The sequence below is a fragment of the Sardina pilchardus genome, chromosome 14, assembly GCF_963854185.1.
Source record: "Sardina pilchardus chromosome 14, fSarPil1.1, whole genome shotgun sequence".
Classification (NCBI taxonomy): domain Eukaryota; kingdom Metazoa; phylum Chordata; class Actinopteri; order Clupeiformes; family Clupeidae; genus Sardina; species Sardina pilchardus.
In genome coordinates this window covers 30,414,692-30,439,841 of record NC_085007.1, presented here as the reverse complement: position 1 = coordinate 30,439,841, position 25,150 = coordinate 30,414,692, and the positions used below count along the sequence as shown (strand labels likewise).

The 25,150-nt window shown below is 42.0% G+C and overlaps 5 protein-coding genes across 7 annotated transcripts in view; 2 read left to right on the top strand and 3 right to left on the bottom strand.

Moving 5' to 3' along the window:
* Positions 1–2,398, bottom strand: part of LOC134100578 (electrogenic sodium bicarbonate cotransporter 1-like) — a 32,760-nt gene extending 30,362 nt beyond the window's left edge. For both annotated transcript variants that reach the window (XM_062553839.1, XM_062553840.1), the window contains exon 1: positions 1,958–2,398. In XM_062553839.1, the coding sequence (XP_062409823.1) occupies positions 1,958–1,977 (20 nt within the window). In that variant the 5' untranslated portion in view covers positions 1,978–2,398. The remainder of the gene's footprint in view (positions 1–1,957) is intronic.
* A 112-nt stretch (positions 2,399–2,510) lies between these two features.
* c14h18orf54 (chromosome 14 C18orf54 homolog) lies at positions 2,511–12,146 on the top strand. 2 transcript variants are annotated; one of them, XM_062555044.1, is made up of 8 exons: positions 2,511–2,607; positions 8,381–8,690; positions 8,875–9,762; positions 10,035–10,188; positions 10,422–10,497; positions 10,618–10,812; positions 10,899–10,954; positions 11,085–12,146. In XM_062555044.1, the coding sequence occupies exons 2-8, from the start codon at positions 8,417–8,419 to the stop codon at positions 11,182–11,184; spliced, it is 1,743 nt and encodes a 580-aa protein (XP_062411028.1). In that variant the 5' UTR covers positions 2,511–2,607; positions 8,381–8,416; the 3' UTR covers positions 11,185–12,146. The 2 variants fall into 2 exon arrangements, with proteins under 2 accessions (XP_062411028.1, XP_062411027.1); XM_062555043.1 differs by lacking the exon at positions 2,511–2,607 and adding an exon at positions 7,802–8,034.
* On the bottom strand, positions 3,489–7,409 carry dck (deoxycytidine kinase). The gene is made up of 7 exons (XM_062554165.1): positions 7,241–7,409; positions 6,815–6,930; positions 5,606–5,799; positions 5,307–5,454; positions 4,530–4,645; positions 4,114–4,213; positions 3,489–3,838 (listed from the first exon to the last, which is right to left on the bottom strand). Exons 1-7 carry the CDS (start codon positions 7,326–7,328, stop codon positions 3,812–3,814), a joined length of 789 nt encoding a protein of 262 aa, XP_062410149.1. The 5' UTR covers positions 7,329–7,409; the 3' UTR covers positions 3,489–3,811.
* A 233-nt stretch (positions 12,147–12,379) lies between the features above and the next one.
* On the bottom strand, positions 12,380–19,558 carry wdr91 (WD repeat domain 91). The gene is made up of 16 exons (XM_062554536.1): positions 19,456–19,558; positions 18,981–19,111; positions 18,716–18,895; positions 18,264–18,470; positions 17,744–17,827; positions 17,424–17,527; positions 16,339–16,504; positions 15,873–16,028; positions 15,410–15,594; positions 15,129–15,279; positions 14,874–14,968; positions 14,614–14,770; positions 14,211–14,319; positions 13,570–13,682; positions 13,128–13,325; positions 12,380–12,882 (listed from the first exon to the last, which is right to left on the bottom strand). Exons 1-16 carry the CDS (start codon positions 19,541–19,543, stop codon positions 12,718–12,720), a joined length of 2,289 nt encoding a protein of 762 aa, XP_062410520.1. The 5' UTR covers positions 19,544–19,558; the 3' UTR covers positions 12,380–12,717.
* Positions 19,559–22,917: 3,359 nt separating this feature from the next.
* The window catches only part of rab27b (RAB27B, member RAS oncogene family), a 28,412-nt gene continuing 26,179 nt past the window's right edge, over positions 22,918–25,150 (top strand). The window contains exons 1-2 of the mRNA XM_062554681.1: positions 22,918–23,006; positions 23,108–23,190. Of these exons, the coding sequence (XP_062410665.1) occupies positions 23,189–23,190 (2 nt within the window). The 5' untranslated portion in view covers positions 22,918–23,006; positions 23,108–23,188. The remainder of the gene's footprint in view (positions 23,007–23,107; positions 23,191–25,150) is intronic.

Below are 25,150 nucleotides of genomic sequence, written 5' to 3'. Positions count from 1 at the left end.
CAATTGCAATTTGTTTCCCATTGGAGCCCTTGAGGATAATATCAACATGCCTGAAGAATTTTCTGTCTGGTGTGACTGTTACATCAAAATAGGAGAATAAATGATGCTTCCCAGTTCTATTACACTACAGAGTTTCTTGACATGTTCAATAACAATTAAGAATTGTAATTTGCATGCATACTTTACTATTACAATTCATGTTTATGCTAATCTGTTTCCCTTCAGCTATGCTACAACCCTGGCTGATTCTCTACGCTCACCCTGTCAACCTGCTCTCATCTCCAGTCACTTATGAGGAGGAGGAGTCCTAAAGAATGACATCACTACAACTCCATGAACTCAGGATAACTACAGCTTTCTCTTTCTCCAAAGCAACTAGCTGCATCAGTACTTCCTCTGAGATCAGGTGCAAACAGAATGTAGTTCACTTGATTAATATTCGAATTGTTGCAAGCTTAGATCTAAACTTTATAGCAGAACTGTAGTCCATATCTATTAAAGGCATCAAATGCAACTACCAATGACTGCTGAGATCAATTAATTGATTCAGGTATGATGCATCTGTGGACAAAAACACCTGAAACAAAATAAAAACAACTAAAGGTGAATGACCCCAGCGTCACCAACCATGCGTCACCAAGTGCAACCTCATCCTACTTCATCTCTAATCCTACCTAATCAAGATCTCGGTAGCACTAATTAAACCAGTCTTCTTTGTCCTGAGCTGCTGGAGCACAGGGGGAGGGACCCTATGGGAGGGACCTACGACATACCATGGGTCACATCGATACCTGAGTGGGACTAAAACGAGGACACACCGGTAGTGAGGTTCAGTTCTATAAAAGAATACGCGAATGGGAGGAAACTATATCCAAGCGAAATAAAAGAAGACAGGATGTTGAGCTCTTGTAGACATTTAACATCAACAATCCAACGAAAGCCGCTTGATAGACACCAACGACGTTTACACGGACTACTTTCACACTCCAACTGCCAATGACACAGGAACAATACATCCACGAGTGTGTGCGCATACACAAACCACTGTAACAATACATAACTTACACTTCCTTGTATTGCTGCCAACTTTCCTCATGTGGACATAATTCCCTAAACAAACTGCTCATGATTTGGACAATGGAAAGTCGCCCCGACCCCCTTTGCGTAATGGCAACTTTGGAGACGTCTTCCGTCGTCACCATAGGTAGACAAACTGGAAAAGAAACTCGACTAACTCGGAATGTCCACGCATTGCGCCATGCTTTCACAGACTGTAAAAGTAAAATCACTTCAGACAGCTAGCATGGAGACGCAGCATGCCAGTAAGGTACCTCGTGTGCCACTCTGAGAACTGCAAGGCACACTATTTTAGCCGACATGTCTTTTCCACATGCATTTTCAAATGAAAATAACCTTATAATTGAAATGAAATTCAGGCTATTAAAAGTCACTTGATGAGAAGTTATTAAAACGAAATATTGTCTCCACATAGGACGGCGAAGGATCTAACTGATTGTGACAGCTTGTCGGAAATAGATTACATTTTGGCCGTGTCGCCTACCGGCGTTAAACTAATCCAAACACGTCACTTAACATTTACAAGTCAACACTGTATTGAGACAATATTTAGGCAAAGTGTATATTTTAGATAGATCAATCTATCGTCATGTGCCTGTGGCCCACTGAACTTTGAGGCTGACACAGTTTGTTTTGAGGGGAAACCTGCTGATAGAATAAAGCGGATTCCTTGGGCAGAATAAAGCAAGGGAACTTGTGAATATTCACAACACACAACGGTGTTAAGCCATAACTACCCAAAGTGTCACCGCTTCTCTAAAATGCGGTTAGGCTGGAATGTTAGGGTTGGTTTCCCACAGCTTACAGTATTTTAACTGCATTTTATGTGAGCCACTATATCAATAGTTCACAGAAACCACGAGTTACTTAAGCAACTTACTTGCTCTTGTCAGCGCTCATATTGTCCACGTTTCAGGCTCGTCCTCCTTTCTGTCGAGAGGCAGAAGCTCAACAGAGTCCGATTTGTCTGCTCAGTGACACTTCAAGATTTGGAGCAGATCTTTCCTTGATAACTTCCAATCAATGCAATGCGTTAATTAGGCCTACTACAATGCTACAACACACTAACAGAAATTAGATTATACTGCAGTGATGGAGCTTAGTGGAAACTATCTATTTGGTATTAGAGTTATTTCAAAGATACTATTAACTACACCAAAATGAACTTCTCTGGCTCTCATAACGCAGCAGATCTCTAACAGCGAGTACGAACTGATCTCCCACGTTGCGTTCTACGTACTGTGCCACTCTTGGAGCGCACAGGACTGCTGCCTATGTTCAGCTTGTCTTTTCCATATTTAAAGAACGTACCATCCCTCCCTCAACGTCATTCTACAAGTGGGAGGTAAAGACGAGGGTCAGAAAGTTAGAACGGCTATCCTACGCTGCTGTGGCGGTTAAAATGGATTGGCATAGCTTAACAGGTTTTGCCCCGCCTTGAGCGTGACGTTTTGCTATCCTGCAAGTGATCAAAGCTCCTTTCGGGACAATCTCTATTGTTGTCGGAGTAACTTTCTCCGACACGGGCAGGTACGTGAAGAAATGACTCATACGATCTCTAGGCTACTTCATATCGCTTCTGCCTACTACAGTATGAACAGAGGCCTAGGTTAATCAAGCAGACGCCACACTGATGAAGGCTAGTCTTCAATCCAGAGTCGCAGTTAGGGTAACTCTGGATAACAAATCTTGCCAAAAGTCATATTTATATATCGACTGGAACAATTATAACGCATGTCATTGATAATGCCACAAACGACATAATTGGAAATAAATCTTTTCTCAGAATAAATCAGCAGGGTATGGATTCTGTAGATTAATTAATTCATGCCGCATTGTTGTTTTCTAAAGTGACTTAGGTGAACTTTAAAGATAACTGGATTAGCCTGTTCAGTGCGCAACTCGGTCTCCTCGAGTCCGTTGCAGGCTTTTAATTCCATGACAATTCACGTAACTGTTATTGTACTGTTGTACATATCTGATGTCGATAACTAGATCAGCCAGCAACAAAGATTATGCGATGACAACAGAGAATTCATACTGGAAGGCTCTTCTCTGGTATCATAGAGGAATTTGATCAGTCTCTTGTAATCAAGGGGGAGGGCAAATTAACACCTCAAGTCTGGGAACAATTAACCACAAGTTCTCCGATAATGCATAAATACCAATAAGTCTAGACGTAGGCTACATGAGGACATGCATGTCTGCATGTTCCACCCTATAAACTCCCATGAGGTGCACTGCCTAAATCAGAAATTCTGTCATGCCTGCAGCCTGTATTCGAAATCTGCAACAAAACCACATCAACATCTGTATGTGATTTTGTCTGATTTCTCAAACATTTACTTAGTTCATTACAAATTAAAAAACAGGGTTCATTACAAATAATAATAAAAAAGCAGGACACAACACCAAATGCATACAAAATTTACAAGCAGTACCCACATACCGGGATGCATTACACATAAATAGCAGGGTAAAAGCACACTCAAAAGAGAAAACAAAGTTTACACACTGAGGTGTAAAAAAAAAAAAAAACAGGTTGGGATGATGAATGCCCATGTAGTATGGAATTTCTTTAAAAAAAATGTTTTTTTATGAAGTCAAAAATTGTATATATTATTAAGTGCATACTAGCTGGAGTTGTAATGGTACATCTTCCAACAAGAGGATCTCTGGCGACTTGCTTACATACATCAACACCTATGTGATCAAACACATATAGACCAATCCTTCACAAAGTGCTCAGGAATTCTTGAACCTAAGGGGAAAAAACGATGAAGACACATTATATACAGTATGCACACCGGTAAGTAGTGTAAACATTTAGGTCAGAATACAGAGCAAAACGTTTCAAAGTAATGTGCTATATTAGACATTGCTTTGTAAGCAGTGGGTTCGTTCTATTCACTGCCATCAAAGAAATGACTACATAAGTCAGGCCTCATTAGTGAAGCATTTGTCATAAAATGATTACAAGACACACATCTGATGTACCTAACTACAATTTAAATATACAGTATTATATAGTCATACCTTTTCAATCATATTGGAGCATTTTTCCTTGTTTCCTTTAAAATCTTCATTCACATCCAGAGTAAGTATGGGGATTTCACTCAGATACTCAAACTCCATGCTAAGGGACAATGATACCGTTGGAAGGATTAGTATTGTGGTTTTATATATCTTATGGAATATTTCTCTTGTTGAGGCTTAAGTGGTCTTGCACACTTTTCAGTAAGGTAATGTCTGGATGAAGCATGCTGTTATGATATATCCTTACTGAAAAAGAGAGTTACACACTATGTGTTACACAATATCTATTGAAATTATTTAGAAAAACTGAAATTGTTTACCAAACAGTACGCATTTTCAGCCGTCCTAAACTTGCTCTCAAGCATCAAGAGGAAAACACATCAGTGACAGCGCTACTGTCAGCAAGCAGGTCTCACCTGAGGTTACGGTGTTGGAGCCAGCTCTCATGTTTGAAGTGCAGCTTCTCCAAGTACTCCAGTGGAATACACTGCTCCTCCTCTCTCCCCCTCAGGCGCAGCCGCTCCATACACATCTAAACAAATACACAAGACAACAGTCATTTTCTGTTTACGTATTTGTGCAGGTTGTCATCTTCAGTAATTCAATGAAAAATGTATTTTTCCCTATAATGTTGACATATGATATAGATCATTTCTTGTCTTGTCTTGTAACTAAGCAATTCTTCAAAGGCCATCAAAGTGTGTATCAAGGAAATATTCTAGTTTGGTCAGAAGACACTGACTGCAATATGCCCTTGCTGACTAGGGGTGGGACAAAATACTGAAACGGCACTTTATTCAAAACTCTTTTTGCAATACGTTATAGATGTGCTGGCCCCAAATATCAATATTTGTTCAAAAAATATTAAGTTATACGATTCATATTCTAACTTTGACATTCCAGAGTCACTAGTTAATGTATTTTCGAGGTCAAATGAGGGTAATCCTCTATACACTGTTACGTTATTTTCTATATTATTAAGAGGCACTAAGCTAAACCTCTTCACTTTGTGAACTGTTTTAATTCAGTTATGAAATACATAACTTTTCTTCTCTTCCCTCTTCATCATTAACACAAATATTGTGATATTATCATTATTGTGAGGCAAAGTATCGTGACCGTATCGATTTGTGTGTTTTTTTGTGATTCCTAGCCCTATTACTGATAGCTGGGTGCAAATTCCTGTTTCAGACCTCAGGCTTGGCCCGCAGGTAGATGATGCCATCGAGCTCAATGTGTTTGCCAAACTGTCGGTGCAGCCAGCCATGCCAGTCCTGGTATATGGCCCACTCAGTCTCATTGACACACTCGCTTTCATACAGGTTAGCAGCAAAAATGTACCTGAGAACAAACAAACAAGGATTTAAATGTAATAATTGCAGTAGAGAACACAAGAGCCCATCCAGCCAGAACATTATCTTGGTACACAGAGAAGTTCAAGAAATTAAATAACATTAAAATGACTTAGGAACAACAACCTGATGGCCCTTACCGGTCACTGTAGACAGAACGCTCAAAGAATTGCACAGGGTTCTCCGCCTCTCTCAGTTTCCCGTTGGTTGACTTGATCTGGGAGCGGATCCGGCTCATGCAAGCGTAGCTTTGGAAGGTGTAGGCCCAGCGTTCCGGCTTCTCATACATCATCTGGAGAACGTTTCCTCCGCTCTTCTGAGAAGTGGTCAGCTCCTGAGAGAACAGGAAGTCAAGGTTTAAACATTTGCACTGTTCAGTGAAAAACAACTGATGAACTATCAACACTTAGACATGATAGAACACACCGTACTGCAGGCACATCTTCACCGTGAGACTTTTGTCTTGTAGCAATCGTAATGAAAAACTGTATTAGCATGCTAGATGAGTGGATACTCAATACTGTGGATGGAGTTGGAGTGACACAATCATTACTCCTCACAGAAGATATGCACAATCTTGTTACAAGCACTTAACAGTAACAGTACGTTTGTAAGATTATGATGCCCTCTAGTGAAAAGAGTACATGAGGCGTTGAAAACTGATGGGGCTTTCAGACAGGAAGTGGTATGTGGTGCGCTTAACGCTGGATGCAGTACTAAAAAGGAGCTGCCTCATCATTACTGTGTCTATGTCGGGGGTGTGAGCAAAGACAAGCTGAGCAGCGAGCTGGAACTTGTATTGCGCTTTGGTCAACACAGCAGTATATTATTCTTGCTAGGTTACAGACATTAAAAATACTGGGTTTCAAAGTGCACTCTAACTCTGTAGACATCTCAGACCTGTTTGTCATTTGAAGTCATTCAAATCTGAACATGTGTAAACAATGTCTGTAAATTATTGACAGGAAAAAGGTGTGTGTGCACGTGCACACCCATTTCTCAGTTAGGGTTTTGAAAGTCAAGTGAAGTGAAGTAGGTTTTGAGTGATGCAATTTATAGCTCTGTAGTTTTGGCGGGGTATATTAGGCCTAGCTGGGTGTGGCCCAATGCATTCAGCTGTTCACTACAGTAGGCTACCATGCAGCATAATCCTCATGGGGATCTAGTGACGTATGAGCAGACAGCTGTCATTAACACAGCTGCGAGGCACAAACGTCCAATTCACTTAATATTCAATCCTATACAAAGAATAATAGAACCTCTTATAAACTCGTATTGGCTCAATACATTCGTAGTCAACCACAGAAGAAATACCAGGTTAAGAAGACAAGACAAGATTGTCCTCTTACCTCAAACTCGTTTTGGTTGGTTTGTACATTGCACCACCTTGCGATGGGCTCTGGCACGACTTCCCAGTCCCCATTTTGGTCCTCCAAAAGGCGCACAAAGGTAGACTTGCCTGCGGCTTTAAAAATATGAAGTACAGGGCAGAGTTGTGGGGTTATCAAAGGTACACAATAATACTTCACTGAGTTTGAGCTGTTTGTCATTATTGAAATCGGTTGTGAACGAGTAGTTTGTCGTTATTCCATTTAGGCTTACTCGGCGCCTTAATAAAAAACGCAAGATGAACCTACTTCCAGAACAGCTGCCAGAATTGCACCGTGTGTGGGGCAAACAAGCCATGGCATGTATGTTTAAGTGTCTGAGCACAGTACATAACATGTACATAAGCACAGTTAGTCAAACAAAACAACGGTAGGTAGGTTACTCACCAATATTTCCTTCAATGGAAATTCGCTTAATTCTTTTCTCGAAGCTATCATCGGTGCTGGGGTATGCTCTTTTCGGTGTTCGCGACATAATTATCTTATAAATGTATTTTAAATAGTTTTGAAACACAAAAAGCAAGCCACAGCGCTACTCCAACACTCTACACAGACACAGGAAGATTAGAATTTTGGCGCTACTTTCCCCCGACTGTACAACATATTTAGGCACCGCCCATCGTTAAAGGAGCCGGATGGGTAGATACATTCTCTCAAGTTATAATGTTGTATATTGATATTTTTATTCCATGTTCTAAAAACGATAACATGTTGGTTTAAAGAAAACTCCACTTGATGTTTTTGCGAAGGAATAAACGATTTCTTCACATGCGGCTTTTTCATTATTTGGTTCCATGCCCCTTTAACAAAATAGCGTCTATGGACAGTCAATGCATTGATTGGATACAGTAAGGAAGAGTCGTTCTGTGATTGGTTGGATGTGAAGCGGGTTTTCTCACTCTGGGGCGGGTGCTTGCCTAGTAGCGTTAGCTCAATGTGATAGTTGCTATGGATAGTTGTGGACAAATACTTTGCAAGTTAGGATTCAGCGATAAAGTCAGCAATACAGCAGCGTTTCGCTTTTCTGAAATCTCAGCCTTTGTAGAGTAGACACCACCGTCAACAGCTAATATGGAGATCGGTTTGAGGAATCATAATCTAGCTTCATTGGCTGAATGAAAATAAACCTGTTGAATGTTTCCTGCTTGACCATGCTAGCTGTAACAAATAATGTACACTTGGTGAGTCAACTAACTGTAACTTAGCCGACGTAAACTTGGAATGTCTTGAAAAGTCAGAATATGTCGATTTGTTCTGTGGATTCTCGTTACTTTAGATTTAGGATTTAGCTATGGAGCTACTTGAATGTTAAGAGCTAACGCAGCTAATGTAGCTAATGTAAACAACAATGAGACATGGCTAGGTAACGTTAAAACAGAGCCCGCCTGAGACATTTTCTGGTTGAAGTAACTAACGGTGACGTTTTTGACATCGACCAAATGATCTGACATTTTCATTAAAATGATGTTCTGCATATATTCATTCGTTGAACATCAATTGAACAGGTTACTTTGGTTTATTTCCCAGGAAACCATAACCTGAAGTGAATCAGTGAGTGACAGAATGACTACTGCTGATGGTTTCCTGTCCCCTGAGTCCACTGTTACATCCTTACTAGCTAGTTCTGGACACCTCAGGAGCACATTGCATCCTGAATCCTCACAAAACATCTGGTATAATGACAAAACCTACGAGTCTGCTTCAGAAGCTCTGGATGCCTATATTGCGGACTTCCAGAGGAGCCAGTTGACTTCCGAGCAATCTATAGGACAACTGAAGATTCCAAAGACCCCAGTTACCTCTCATCTATCCAATTCTGGGTTTAGAAACAAAGATGGTAAGCTTGAGCATTTTCAGCAGTCCTGTCATAGCTTCATTTGAACCAGGGCTTTAAACACAAAATGTGTGGTGCACTGTAATTGTTCTGAAGTAAAGATGCAATGTTTTTGGAAACTGCCATGTAGAAGGTGGACTGATTGCATGACCACAGTTATATCCTGTATTGTTTATGTTTTCTGCAGTGCTGACGGAAAGCCTGACTGACAGAGAGTTGAAGTTCCTCCGTTTGCCTGTTGGCGCTCGACGCCAAGGTCCAGATCGCCTGAGCCTTAGTACAGACGACCTACTGGTGCTGCCCTGTGATGGCTCTCTGCCAGTCACCCGCACCTCTGCTTTCCTCTCCCAGTCTGGGATGCAGCTACCAGGGCACAGCTCCTGTGCTCTAACTCCGTTGAGGTCCCAGCCTAGAACCACGGCAAGCCACAAGTCCCATTCCAAACCCAAGCATGGATGCAATCCTCTTAGACAAAGCTATTGTCATTGGTCCTCAGGGAGACCCAAGCTGAGCAGCACTACAAAGGCCGCTGTAAAGCCGTCAGCAGAAAGCTCACACAGGGTAGAGGCAGCAAAGAGATCTGGGAGAATAGAGGGCATTCTGCCAGGGAACATGCAGCCAGGTAGTAAACCTGGACACTTGGATACTTCACTAGGGGTTCCGGAAGGCACTCCGGTGGTCCATCATTATCCACGTTGGATGACCAGTCAGAGGTCAGAGATGGACTTCTCAGGAATCACCAGTGTTCCTGAGCTTAAGTATCCCGCGTGGCTTCAAGAGTGTGACCCTCCGGCAGAGCCCAGCAATGGTACACAGCCCTATCATCCACCCGTCCCTTCCTGGCTAGGAGAACTGGAGGAGTCTTATCAAGAAATAAACAAGAAGAAACAGAAAGACTTGCCTGGTCATGAGAGCCTCACGTGTCGCTCGGAGACAGTGCACAGAACCCAGACAACATCTCTCTTGCAGGACCAGACCAATCACTTATCTGTGAGGGAGCTCAGGCTGCAGTTTGCTGATAAACTAACTTTGGAAGAGGACAACCAGAGACATGACAACAGCCAGCCTTTTAGAGGTCAGAAGACCAAAAGTTATTTACTTAACCAAGGTCATTGCGGGTGGAATTATTTATTGTTTGTTTATATATCTGTGTGTCAGTCTTTTTTGTCTCCCTTTTACAGAGCTAGGTATACAATTTATGAATTTAAACTGACTGAAGTCTGTAAACGATAAACATACATAACAACAAAGCAGTACAGTAATGGACTGTGAAATGATACCTTGAGTACTGTTGCAATACTGTTTCTGTATATGATATTAACAAGATGGTTCTCCTTGTATTTGCAGATGACATGATTGAGTCTTTGATCCTGAGAGCAGAGAAGGCTCTGAACTCCCCCTCACTGGGGATCAGCAACCAGTCACAGAAGCAAAGCAGTCCAGGAGGCACAGAAGAAGTCCTGGAAGCAGATCGGTCATGGGATAATCCACCTGTTACATTGTTAGTGAGGAATTTATTTCTATGTGTAGTCTTTGACAACCGATTAAAACAATTTGAAGGTAAAACCAAATATGTAATACAGTGTTATCTCAGACAAGAACAATGAAAGAGCCACCCCTGTTTTACAACAGCACTCCTATTAAATTAAAGAGCCACCCTTATTTCACAACAGCTATCCTTGTAATTTGACAATCAAGTTCAGTGTAAAGTGCATTTTTTTGTTTTCCCTGCAGTAAGTCTCCTGTACCAGTAGGGGTCAGCGACACTCCACAGAAGTCTGAAGAGGGCCAGGTTAACGTCAGAGAAGAGGTTTGAGTTTGCCTGGGCAGTTGCTCCCTTTTGAACAATGTATTTAATGCTTCTTTTCATTCATAAACACACAGGGTTATTGCCTTACCTGTTGTTCACCCCGTTGTCTGTGCTTCCCAGACCTTCTGCTCAGGCTCATCCGGTTATAGCAGCAGGAAACATCCTGGTCCTGTGGAGGCCCTCAAACAGATGCTTTTCAGCCTACAAGCAGTGGAGCATAAGGTTGCCCAGGACAACCACTCTGTTACAGAGGATGACATGGGTGCTGATAAACAGACCCTGCTTTTACAGGAGCACCAAGCCCTAACAGAGGAGGTCAGGGCCCAGGGGTCAACCATATTATTTTTCAGTCAAATAAGTGTGTCTGTGAGCTAGCTTATGCCTTTTTGTTTTTACCCAAGGTTCCTAACTCGGTGGAGGATTATGGAATTGCACCTGGTGGTGAGTCACTACAAAGGTGGGTTTTTGGTATTTTTAAATGTAACAACTATTACTTTTTTCTGAAGAGAGCCTTTCAAGGACCCAGTCCATGTTACAATAACAACTAGGTTAAAATGGTCTGCAATTGTGCTGCTGTTATTGCACAGGGCACTGCATCACCTGGGTCGACTGAAACACTTGGTGGACGACATCAAGGAGAAGAAGGAGAGAGGACAGCAGGCGGCCAGAAACAGTCATGTGACATGACAGGTACACTGGTTTATCCTGGAACCCTAGAAGCACACTACACCTGTTGGACTGTAATCGCCTATACATACTGTACTTTTGGCAGTATCCTCACAAGGACAATAACCCTGCTGTGCTGTTAACAAATATGATATGAAGCCAGATTTCAGAAGGTCCTCAATGCTCTGAAGATTTACACTAGAAATACAGAAACAGATGTTTGACAATGGGGTCAACAATAAGGGAATGTTCAGTATTCTTTGGTAATAAATCCTGAAGGAATTTTGACATGAAGTATAAATAGTGCACAACATTTACATTAAGCTGCTGTTAACGATTATACATCAAACAGCACTTTCACATTTAAAGTCATACCTTTTTGTAACAATTATGTTGCTACAATGTTACATTCTGGAAATGTTATGTACCTGCTAAAGCTTTGCACAATGAAATCTGTCTTTTGTTTTATGAATTCGTTTTTAGAGGCCTTTCCTGCTTTTATTGGATCATTTGTGAAATTCAAAGTTGCCACACAGCTTGGCTGAAACAGTGAAATTTATCTCCTGTTACAAGAGCAATTCTATTTAATTTCAGCTTCACTAATTGAGGATGTCTGAATAAAGGATGTCTGGATTTGTGTCTGGATAAAGTTGCACTGTTTCAAATATTTAATACAACATTTTTTCTTTTAACGTTGTAATTTGTTCTGCTGCTCATCGATCAGACTGCCAGCTCTGAGAAATCTAATTAAATGTGGCACTGAACTTTAGCTGTATCCTGATGCTAATTAAAGAGAGCGGGTGAGAGGAGCCAGAGGCTGTGTGGTGAATGAGTGAGTGAGAAAAGCAGGGATGAAAGGAGTGAGGAAGAGAAAAGGTGGTAGAACAGTGACTCAGTCATTACTCAGCTGCAGTCGAGATGCTGCTACATCTCTGGCACCCTCCACCTCCGTCTCACCTAAGAGCTCACATTGCGTGTGGCTGTGCGTCAGTGATAACTCTGAAGTTCTCATGAATTAAATGTGCCCTTCAAAAGAGGACACTAGAGGACATTCTGAATAAGGCTGTTGTGAAGTCTTGTGTTCTTAGGAACTGAAAGTACCCTTAAGCAGGTGATCTAAGGCCATTTCAGCCAAAATAACAGTGATTTCAGAGTAGCTATATACACACAGTGCCAGTCTTCAAGCCTTTAGAATTGGATAACAGTATGTATTTCTTTAACAACAAAACCTACAAACTGCATTTTTAACCAGTTCCGCTATATTTATACAACAGTGAAATATTTATGTCCAGGAGCAAAGACATGTACAAAATAAAATAACTCAGATGGGTTCAATTATATTTCTGATTTAATACTTCCTGGTATGGAATACCACCATGATTGGTGCCACTGCCGATAGCACAGTGTAGCCAGTACTGATAAAACACTGTTTTTAAGAGAGCTTGGTGATCAGACAAGAGTGAGTGTGATCTACATCTGTGATCATCAACCGCCGCCAGCACGCAGCGCTACATCTCAAGAGTCAGGGATTGTAATCGGACGCGGCTCAGCCAATCAGGACTTTTGGGCCAAGAGGGTGCTCAGTTTGATCTTGCCGTCCATGGAGGCGGTGAGGCAGGTGCCACAGTCCACCGCAGAGCACCAGTCCACCGTCACCACCGGGGCCTTATGGCCCCCCAGGGGCAGCACGCTCTCCAGCCCCGTCTCCCCCTTATTCAGCTGCACAGAGACATCAGGAGGGAAAGAACCGACAAAAAGAATCAGAGTCACATTCAAACTCTACAGTCTGACACTGCAACATGGCATGAGAGGGAAATAAAACATGTGCATTGTGCATTGTGCACCTTAACTGAGAAACTGTGCTAGAAGTGGGGCTGTATTTAAGACTAATGAGGCAGCAAGAACACAACGCTGAGGGCATATTCCATGTTCCATGCATAAAAGATGGCCAGGTAGGAAATTACCCTGTAGATGAGGCCTCCGTTGCTGGAACAGGTGAGCACATGCTGCCCTTCTGAGTCGAAGGCAAAGAGCCGTCCGCGGGGCACCTGCACCTGTTTGTACCCGCTGTACCCTGACAGAACAAAAGGCCCCGTAGCATCCTGAGGTAGTGAGTACTCCGACTGCTTCACCCCACTGCGGTGGATGTTCCACTGGATAAACTGGAGTTGCCATGGTCACATACAAACACAAACACACACAAACACCACTTGGTCAAACAAAAATCACTACCGCAGGAAGAGCCCGTTAGCAAGTTGATATTTTTTTTCTCCAACAAATTCAGACAGACTAATCCACAAGTGAATTATAACATGACTACGATCACTGCTGTTATGTGGATCATGTGTATTCTGCATCCATTCTTGTTCTTCATCTAGCAGTGAAAGGACCATAAATGAATCTTACCTTGCCATCCTCTCCAATGCTAAACACGGTGTTCTCATCGTAGCTGAACTCCACACTGTACACCTCTCCGTCGTGAGCCTTCCAGCTCATTGCACTCTCATACCGCTGCATGTCTGTGGAAGAACAGAGGAAATAGAGAACGTAAAGAGAAAGAGATAATCAGAGACCCACACAATGAGAGTCCATATTTGGGGCAGCAAAGGAAATCCACTCAGGCAATCAGTTCAGCTTAATGCTTGCTCTACTGGGTTCAGGCTCTGGGCTTGAGGCCATTTCAGTAGTTACTGGGGCTACATAAAATACAACCGCAAACAGTGATGAGGGGGCCAAGCGGCTCAGCAGGCAAAAGTTGCCATGGCAACATCAAACAAATAGGTGTAAGCACTCAAGCCAAGTTTAATGTCACGTAAACGCACATCCAACTTTCACCAGTTGGTGCCACTTGGTGAAACTTGGTGAAGTGAATCATGGGACTGCCCCAAATCAGTGTGCCAAATTGCACGACCGTTTATATGGGTTGCCATTAACTGCCATGGCAGAAGAGAGAAGATGCACAAAAATAAAAGGTAGAAACACAATGGGTGCTTCCGCAGCGTCGCTACTTGGCCACCAATGAATAAAACTGAATAGAATCAACCCACCGAAAAGCCGAATAACTCCATCAGCAGCTCCCGTGACCAGTAGGTTTCCATTATGGTTGAAAGCTGTGCAGTTAATGGCTACTGGCCCAGGTTCCAGAGAAAACTGAAGCTGGAGATATGGAGAAAGAAAGTGCCATTATAATTCAACAAAAAAGAATTCAGGGATTGCGCAGTTATTACAAATATATAACCAGTATGTGAAAATGAATACATCATGGCCTTCTTAACCTCACAGTCTGCCCAATCCCCTGCCAAATCACACCTTTCCTGCCTGGCAGATTAGTGTTGTTTAGGCTCTAGACTTTAAAGTGCTTTCCCTGGCCTGAGTCAGCACAGGGAGACAGTGTTCTAGTGACGGGGGGCCTCGGGCAACCCCACAGAGACCCCAGTCCTCATCGTCTACCTGCTGTTTAATGGTCTTGGTGTCCCAGAGGAGGAGCTTTCCAGAGACAGGAAGTGCGACACGAGAGGTAGCCTCAGGGGCGCTGCCCGTGCGAGCGTGAGCGGCAGCCGAACACACAAACGACGTGCCACTCGGGCTGTAGGCAAGGGACAAGATCCTGGATGGAGCACACACACACATTAGTCAGACACGAGAGGAGACCAATGAAGCGATTCATTAGTGGTCACTGCTGTGCTTCTTTTCCTGAGCGCTTGTCTTACCGTGGGTGGGCTTCATCGATGGCCATCTCATACAGGTTCTTCTTGGCATCTGTGTCATACAGGCGGACTGTACCCACTCCACTTCCCAACAGCAACTAAGGATTGCAAGAAAAAACAGAATGGCAACAGTTCAATCCCACTCAATTTTACATGTTAGATTACAGTGTGACAAATATCCGTTATCTATCCTACAGTAGTTACACTGCAATGCCAGGGCTATGTATAACAGACCAAAACCATTTAAAATATAAATACCAATCTGTCTGGCTTGGTAGCCCATTCCAGTGACAGAAGGGGCGACTTGGACATGATGGTGGCCTTGGTCTGCATTATGGGATTGAAAGACCAGACTTTAATGACGCCGTCAACGTCCAAGCTCGCCACTCTTCTCCCCGAGCTGTCCACCCTGCACACGGAGAGGGGAACAAATCCAACAGGCGACTGTTATTTATTACATAAAATCCACGAGGTCCTGGCAACTCTGAAGCGCTCCTGTCCTCCCACCAAAGGGACGGCAGCGTGGGAGTGAAACCCACCTGCAGTGCATGATTGAGGAGTGATGCTCGCCATACTCCTCCTGGCTGAGCTTAATGAATGGCTGCTCCAGGCCTCCGCCAATGTCCGCACTCCCTCGCGCCGGGTTCGTTGGAGAATCTGTCGGATCACTTGTCAGCTCTGTATGGGGCTCGGAGTCCGAGCTCTCTCCTTTTCTTTCAACATTCTGAGAAAAAACACACACGCACTTGCTAAAATTACTTGCCTGCAGTCTAGACCCATCACATTGGGCACATCATGGAATAAAATACATAATCAAGACCCCAGATAATAATAGACATTGACATTTCAGACATTGATATGCACTGTTTGCGCTACTCTCAATTAAATACCAGGTTTACATGATTTCGAAATCATGGCATTCAGTTTTTATTAACAGTGTCCCAACTTTTTTTGGAGATGGGGTGGTGTGTGTGTATAAATATATACATGAGTTCTATGGACCTGCTGGATAGGCTTGGAGAAAAGCTCTTTCCTCTCTTTTTCATGATCCTGCTGTCTCTTTTGTCTGGATATGCCTGTTGATGACTCGACCGTCACCCCTGTAACAGGCACCTGCTTAGACTCCCGTGCTGGGGCAGGGTCTTTACATTTCACCACCTGGGGAAGAGGAGACAAGCCAACAGACACAACAACCCATTTAAATATTAAAAATTCATGAATCCTTTCTTAGGTTTTTTTCTTTTTTTGTTAATTAGGTTAATGAAGTAGAAATTGGGACATTTTTAATGACACCTAAGTCTGTCCACTAGAGCATGTGATGCAAGGTCTGCCAAGTGGCTCTTTCCAAACAAAAACAAAAAGTCTTCCAGACTTCAGTTGTCCTGAGGGAACACTTAAGTTCAGTGCCTCAAGCTGCTGTCCCCGACAACAGGAGCTTTTATGTATCCGGGAAAACATATGGGCTCACATGATTGGCTACGGTGTCCTTCCTCCCCATGGAGGCCTGTGTTGGCGAAGACCCAGCTGCTTGAGGTGTCTTGGCTGGTGCCCGTTTTCCTTGGGGGAGGAACGTGGAGAAGAAATTGCGCGAGGGGGTGGTAAGGTTGGCTGGACGCTGGCTGGACACCAGGTCTCTGTGAGGAGACAGAACACACACACCGAACTCAGATAATTTCTATTTCGACACACACACACACACACACACACACAAACACAAACACAAACTACTCCCTTGTCTAAAATCACCCATAGTAAATTAAATCACCCCCCCCCCCCCCTCCTACCCCCTACCCCCCTTTTCTGAGATACCGGGCAACTGAAAAAAGTATGCTGAGAACACACTCTCTGTTGTTCGAGTATAGTGGTGAAATTCTTTCTCCCTCATTAAGTTATGTCCAATAGTTTTCTCAAAGAGGACACACCATACTTGTCTCACCATACCTGGACTTCAGTGTGTAGATTCAGGTGACACTTTAAATTGCTCCTGGCAAACTTTTAATTTGAACTTTGGGCAACACGGACATTTCAGTGTATATTTGAAGATACTACTTAATCCAAACTATAATTATCAAGCTAAAAATCCAATGCCCAGCCATTAGGAAGTCCACCAACACGTTCACTGATCCAGGAGGGCCAACCCCTATGCTTGGAGCACTTGAGAAAGAAACATCTCTGTAATGCTCCAACAGCTGATCATTGACCTTAGCTTACAAAGCCTGAAAACTCTTCAAGGAAGTAATTGTACCATGGGTGATTTGCCACATAAAGAATAACAAACATACAAACAAACACACAATACCAAATAAATCACACTTTGTCAATGGACTCAACAATTCAGGTGAATTGTTTATTTGTCCTTTGTGGCTATTAGTATTAGTGCTTGAACTGCGAAGACCGTCTACAAAATCGGTATTGTAACAGTATTATAAATATATTCTGTTTCTTTTCTTTTGTAACAGCAACCAATAATCGTAGTACCTCTGCCATATATTACGAAATTAAAAGCAACCCTGCCCCAATACTTGAAACTCCCAGCCCAAAGTCAGTCCTCACAGCTCAGTGTCTCCAAGACGGTCCATGTGTTGAACGTAAGCCGGAAGCCTGTGATGAATATCTTCATCCTTCTTCTGCTGAGATTCTCCTTGAAGCGCAAATAACTAGGAGTCGGATGCAAAATATTATAAATAAGACATTCCTCAAGCAGGCACACATATTTAATGCATTTGAAACGAGGAGTTTGTGCTAATCAAAGTAACATTTCCAAAAAATATTTAGATTTCATTTGAATTATTTCACCCATCACTCTCAAACTGTGAGACCAAAACTATGTAATATTTAAGATTGTGCATTTAAATATCTGATATGTGTCTCACAATTTGTCGAAGCGTTTCACTCTCTTCTTGAAAACTGGTTATCCTTTGCATCTCTGCATCAAAACTCAGAAGCACTGGAAGGGGTATCACTGTTAAGGAAAAGATTATTCACCTTCACCCGCACATGTCACACACATTTGGTGTGCCCATCATCATCTGTCCCTTTCTCTTAAAGAAGCACACATTTCCCGACTCCCTACAACAGCTATGTGTATGAATACTTCATAGACTCAAGGTATTTGTTATGGAGAGGTACGGAGGAATCAAATTTGCTGCTAAATGTGTACTGAATCATGGCAAAGACAGTTTAAACAGAGAGAAAAAATCACTGAACCATCCTTGCAATTTACCTGATGGGTGTGATCAACATGCATCAGAGAGAATGGCGGCCCACTATCAGCTAGAGCTAAATGTAATACTACTATGATCCAACAAACAAAAGCAAAAATAAAACAGGGTAAAAAAAACAGAGTTTGTGTGTCTCCATGAAACTCCTTCATGACTGATTAACAAGGATATGCATGCACTGGAAGAGCACACTGAGAAAGTTGTGGAGTGAGACAAGAAATGTGTCGGCCCACTGGCGGGAGAAGTAGGGGGCGAAGATGGGATTCTGCTCAGGGGAGGGGATGAAGGGCAGGATGAACCATTCCCGCCACTCAGCCTGGCCCTGCAGCTCTAGAGCCTGCTTCTGGAAGAACTCCTGAGTTTTCTCATGGTTCTGCCTCTATGGAGGGAGGAAGAGAACATGGAGACTGTCAGTGTCAGATCTTTCTTACTCACTGCTTTAGGCTAGTTGATGTAAATTGCTACAGCTATCATTTCTGCTGTTTCACGCAAACCAAAATTAAAAGGATGCATCTGTCTATATTTGTGATGCTCACGGCCCTATGTTGCACAGTCAGGCTGTGAGGGAAAAAAGATTGTAAAAGTTATGTTGTTTCTTTTAAGTTGTCATGCATAGACCATCACCTGCACAGTTGAGACCAGGTAAAATCGGAAGAGACTGGTTCTGAGTTTGCTGACAGTGGGCCTGTAAACGTCCTCTAGACGACAAAACAGACGTCGATCAAGGTAGCCCCAGTAGTCCTTCAGTCCAGTCAGGTCATAGTTTTGGATGAAGAGCTGCAGCTGCTCAATGATCTTGTCAACCTAGGTAGAAATTACAGGTTTTCTTTTAGTTCTGCCAGTCAAATAAGTAGCCTATCTGAGAGAATGCTTGGGATTTGATACTTACACGGAATCCTTTTTCTTTGTCAGTTTTTATTTCAGAGTCAAGATGTTTAAGTGTGCTCGTAAACCCACGGTATATGAGGTACTCCCTGACCAGGTCATCTGTTCTCTCCACGGCCGATGCCATTTTGGCCTCTGTGCAGAAAGGTCCAGACAAAGCGCTCTATTAGCTACAGAAACCTTCTTCTGGACTGGAAACCCAGTGCAAAGCGTTGCCTAGATCACTTTTGTCATCAGCAAGCCATTATTAATCAAATCGACCGGGCTAGTAAAGTACAAACGTTAGTCATTCACACATGAAGGATCTAGACAATTTGCCAGGATTTTTATTTCTCGTGACGTAGCTAAAGTAACAAAAAATGAAGTAGGCCTAATAGAAAAAACACATTAACGTTTTCAACATGTACGTAGGTTCGCAAGTAGCACTGTTTTTCTTTATTACTTTGAGTTCACACATAAATGGGGGGAATTCGACTTACCTTCGAAAACAGCTTGTGAAAACACTTCCTGTTTTTCTCTGGTCATCATGTGATCAGCTGCTGAGGTCACGTGACATGTAGAGCCCATTCTGTCCGGACGAGAGTGCTCTTGTAACAGTAACAACAGAATCAAGGGTTTCATTGTCGCATTCAAATCGTGTGGAAACGCAGGACCACTGGCGGTCAGGCAGCTTTTCACTAAATGGCACTCTTTGCCAGTGCCAAGCTGTATCTTTTTAGATGTAGGCCAGTTAAAATTTAAGTACAAAAAAACGTGGACACAAAATAGTAGTTTGTGGACCAATTATAGGTTTCGATTAGACTAGGCTACTATTTTTTTTGCATTAGACTAGTATTACTGATATAACAGGGTCAGTAGCTACACACATGATGTAGGCCTACATACGATGTACACAGCACACACATGCACAATTTCTGTAGGCCTAGACAGAAATTAGGGACTTTAAGGGAGGATGTAGGCCTATGTCAGTTCAATCCACAAATGCTTTTGTTCAGTTCACTGTTGGTTTGTCACATAAGCATGTCCATTTGGTAACTCTTGTCAGAACAATTTATCTGATTCATGCCCCCAGGCACATGTTCATCTCCCTGTCAACAATGAAAGTAATGTCTTTCAATGACTTCATAAATGTTTCACCACTGGAGGAGACAAAGGGAAATGTTCAGCTTCCCTCAATTTCTTCAGGAGGGCAAATAACATTCAGTACATGATAAGTCTTTGCATAGGTCTGGTGCAAAGTAGCAGTGACATTTTATATATCAAAATAATGTATTCATGTCCTATGGATTTTAGTTTTATGTATCATGAACCAATTCTTGCTATGAAATCGTAATCATCGCTCTGTTTCAATGCTGGTACAACACATTTAGTTAAGAAAGGTAAGCCTACTTTGGCAAATGTTTGCATCAGAACTGACATATTTTGCATAAGGTTCTGTCTTAAACTGTGAGTGTAGTTACTCTGCAACTTAAATATGGTTCTCTTGCTGTAAGTTGGAGAGACTTACAATGACATCAGTTCAGTCAGGGATTTTAGGATGTCAAGCTCATAACCTTTTTTGTCACATTCAGCAATCATCTCCTCATACTTGCTGCCCATTCCATGAGTAGCCCACACGAAGAAAAAATAATCCAGTCTCTGGAGGCAGCCGGTCCCCAACACGGGGTGGAATTTCTCTGGACATACTGAAGGTAGGGGTGAGCTATCTCTCTGGCGTGTTTAGTTTGGTCCTTGGTTAAAATATAATGTATGTTTTTCTTTTGTTTAGCCTATTTGTTTGTTTTTGCACACCTTTAACAATCAAATGAACAATTTATACAAAAGTGGGCTAAATAATAATTAAAAATATATATTATATTGATAGACTAAATAATGAACAGAATAATAACTATAAACATGTATAAGCCACAATTTTGTAGAGAAAATTAATCTGTTTGAAACAAGGTAATAGATAAGTCTTTAGATGCACTGGTTGTTTGTTTTCTTTTACCATTTTTATTACCACATTTTCCTACTGTACATTGTTTTCTGTCATACTTTGTCTTCAGTACTGCTCTACAAAGTTCTTTATAAATATATAGCCTATACATGTTTCATATTTTATATTCTTCCTTATTTACCTTTATACTTTTGGCATCATTAAAGACAACTTAATTAGTTTCAGTCGAATTGAGTGGAAGAGAAACAGCCAAAAGAGTGCTCATAATGTTCAAGACTGTTGGAAACCCATTCCAGGTGACTATGTCAAGTTGGTTGAGAGACTGAGCAAAAGGGGTCTACTAAATTGAAAGTTAAAAATGGCTTTGTTTGCACCTTTTTTACTTACTACATCATTACATATTTGTGTGCTACATGTCTGAATTGTCTTCTGTAAAAAAAAGTCAAAGTATGACATGAATAACTTGGTGTGTCCAAACTTTTGACTGGTAGTGTATGTTATTCTATCATACCGTTGACAGTTGGAAATATTCTGCATAATTGTATAAGGAAAAAAAACAGTTTGTGGCAGGGATTGTCTGGGAGTGAACTTTCAAACAAACTTCCATCCCACCTCTTCATACTATGCCTATACATGTGACCTACATTGGCCTTGGCTCCAAACCATGAGCCTTCAGCACCACAGATTTGGAGGATATGCAAGAGGCTAAAACCCATGGATGTTCCCTTCTGTCACTAGCATGTGTCATCAGGTGAGCAGGAAGTTGTGGTTTGCGGGTGCCTCCAGTTTCAAAAGGCTTATGGCCCTGTTTAATAACTTTCCCCCTTGGCACCACTTTCATACATATCTCTCTTTTTTGTGAGAAAGCTCAGAGAATCAACTGATTTCTTTTGCAGCGTGCCAGTGAAGTGCTACTCATACCAAGGTAATGTGGGTTGATGTCCTACACCTCATCAGGTACAGTACTGCAGAAATCTGAGCTAGTTGCAGGTGTTCCAATGATTGCTGATGAACAGCACCTTACAATAATCAAGGCATGAGGATACGAAAGCTTCTCTGTATCGCCTTGACCTAAAAATACCTATATTTTAAATTGCTATAAAAAAAGACATAGATTTGAGTCAGATATTTTCAGATTCAGTCAGAGGTTTTTAGACCAGGCTTGTGCAACATTTTAGAATTGGCCTCCATTCAATTCATGAATTGGAATGACAGGAATTAAAGAATGACAGGAATTAAAGAAAGTGGAATTAAATTCATGGCAATTCAAAGCAATTCCATAAGGACACAACAGAAAGAATGTGATGAATCTCACATAAATTCAATTTTGGGAGGGTTAGAAGTGTATTTGGTTACTGTTTGAAGTAGGCTATACGTTTTGTGTTTGATGCAGTCATATCTGACATGTGTGAAGCTTCATTGTTAAACACTACCCTTAAACTACAGTATGTCTCTGAATTTCATTGAAATTAATTGAATTTAAATTCTGCCTCATTTAATTCAAATTCGAATGCTGTTCGCATCCTGTTTTTGACCTCAAAATTCAAATTCAATTCAATTCAATTCAATAATTGAATTGAAATGTAGGAGTTATTCTCAATTAAATTCTGAATGTTGCACAAGCCTGTTTTAGGCATCTGTATACTGTGCTAGACAAATCCAGATGCTGGATGTGGCCAGGTCCAGCAAATAGCAATAGCATACCTAGTTTTCCAGCTATTGAGTTGTAGGACGTTGCAGGACATCATTAATTTATGCATCATGGAGGCTTACCCATCTTTTGTGCAACATGCATAGGAAGCATGTAATACAAATGTATTAATTATTTAAGCAATTCATTATAATTTACACTGTCATTAAGTTCATTTAATAAATATTAGAGAGACAGGATTAAAAGAGACTCGTTGCATCACATGGCAGTTACAACCTGTTGAATCTTAAAAGAGCCCCAAGATATGTAACGAACGGCGCTAGGACCCAGACCGATGAGCACACCCGAACTGACAACTGTTCACGCTCAAGAAACCAAAGTGCCAACCAGATTGACAAGAAACCAAAACGAAAAAACCCAGATGAGCTAAGTGATGGAAGGTATGTTTCGTTGTGTGTTTTCATGAATTAGCTATTATGTGAGCAAGACTTGAATAGATGTGATGACGATAAATTCAGCGCCGCCTTCTCGCTTTGCTTAGGTTGAGGAGGAAAATGCGCCTCACCGCTGGGGAGATATGGGCTAGACAGACACCTGCAAGGAACATTTGAGCCTCATTGATATGTAAGTAACGATGCTAATCAACTATTTTCAAAATCCCATTCAAGGCGCCCTACTTAAACGTATGGAAATTGCTTTCTTTTGTTTTCCCACCACGTTTGGCTTCATTTTTGGTTCCATCTCATGGACTCCCCTCTCCTCGCCTCTGACTCATACCGCCCTCCCTCACGCAAACTTGTGGGAAGCAGCCTTTATCGCAACCTGCACCATTTATTGTCTAGCGAAATATCCGTGCACTGACCTTTTTATATAAAAGGAGAAACTTGGAATTAGGCTAATGAAACGATGATTCTGCGCATCTCTGTTGATACTCGAACGGATTAAATGGTTTGCGCACCACGTTCATTTCTCCCTATTCGAAACAGTAACACGCAATCCATCGTAGGCTACTATCACTGTGTACATTTCTGTGCTGCCATAGGAACACTGCATCGTGTAACTTTTGTAACGATTTGTAGCCATTTTCTTAGATTATTTCATTGTTAGTCTTTGAGTAGCCTATTATTCCTTGTTATTCACTAGGTGGTATGGCCTATAATTTACAGTCATAATGTATGCACGTGTGAAAATAAGCTTCTTGATGGCCAATTATGGTAAGGGTTTGAAATTTGTCAGGCTACATTTTCCTACAATTATCCTGACATTAGGCTACTAGAAGGTGCGTTCAGAATACACCAACTTTATGGTTTGTCGCCAGAAAGAGCTTAAGTGGCTTTGGAGAATTTCTTTAGATTTGGGTTGAATCAGGCTCAGTGAGGCTTGAGGTTTCAGGTATCTGGAGTAAAGGTCAGACCTTCATCCTGAACCTTTAAACATTCAAATCTTTGATACTCTGGAGAGACGCTCTGCATGCTTTAATTCATTCTTTCTTGGAAGACATGTAGGCCACACGCTTGAAAATGAAAGAGCATTTAATATGACCTAAGTTAGAGCAAAGAACTGAGCTCTGATGTTAAGCTCTAGATGCAAAAAGAATTTCAGCACAAACTGACAAACAAAGTTGTTGCATCGTATAGTAGTGTTAGTCTCTCAACTGGAAAATAGGCGTATGGTAGAGACATAGGTTTCAAAGCTCACTATTAACCTCCCTCCAAGACCATCAGTCAGTAAGAATAGCCTGTGTGTGGTTTGTTACTCAGTACTGGGTGTTGTCTGAGTCCTATTTAAAGTCATAGCTATATGCACAGTTCACATTTAGACTTCAGGGATGATGCTGTGATGCTGCAAGGTATGGTTAAGTCCTTTCTTCTCTCTTTACCCAGGAAAGACTGCTTGGTTTGGCTCGGATTCAGGTTTTTTTCTCTCATTTCTTGAACATTGCAAGATACAGTAGGTCAGATTGTGCTTGACAGAGATCTCTGGCAATTTGGTTGTTCCTAATAAACAATCGAAGTAGAAGTGTAAGGTACAAATAGCATTCAGTTTGAGTAGCTCTGCATAGCAAGGAAGAGGAAATTAATTTGCATCTCTGCAATGGAGATTTGCATGTCATGAATGTAAACTTGTACCCTTTAAGGCATGTTTGGTTCCTATTGCTGTGTCAGTGTTGGCTGGTTGGTTGCCTCAGATAACCCTGATAACGATCAATTCAGGCAGGACGGGGGTTCTCTCCATGGTGCAGAAATTCAACTGAGAGCACTTCTTAACCAAGCACAAGGAGAAACCCAAAAGGCTGAAAGGAACAACTGTGATGGAGAAAGTTGTTATCAAGAGAAGAGTGCTAAATGTGAAGGATTAGAGAAAGAGTGAGCATCTGAAGACAGTGACAGTGTGGCAGCTGACAGACGGAGTGCTGTCTCCACAGGTGTGCACGCACAAGTCTGCTCCGGCGCACCGCCGCGCGCCCCTCGCTTGGTAATTAGCGTAGGTAGCAGGGGAGCGGGGGCCCGCTGAGACCCGCGGGGGGGTCAAGGGTCAGGGGAAGTGTTCGCTGCAGAGGCTTGTCTGTCTCTCCGCAGGCTGG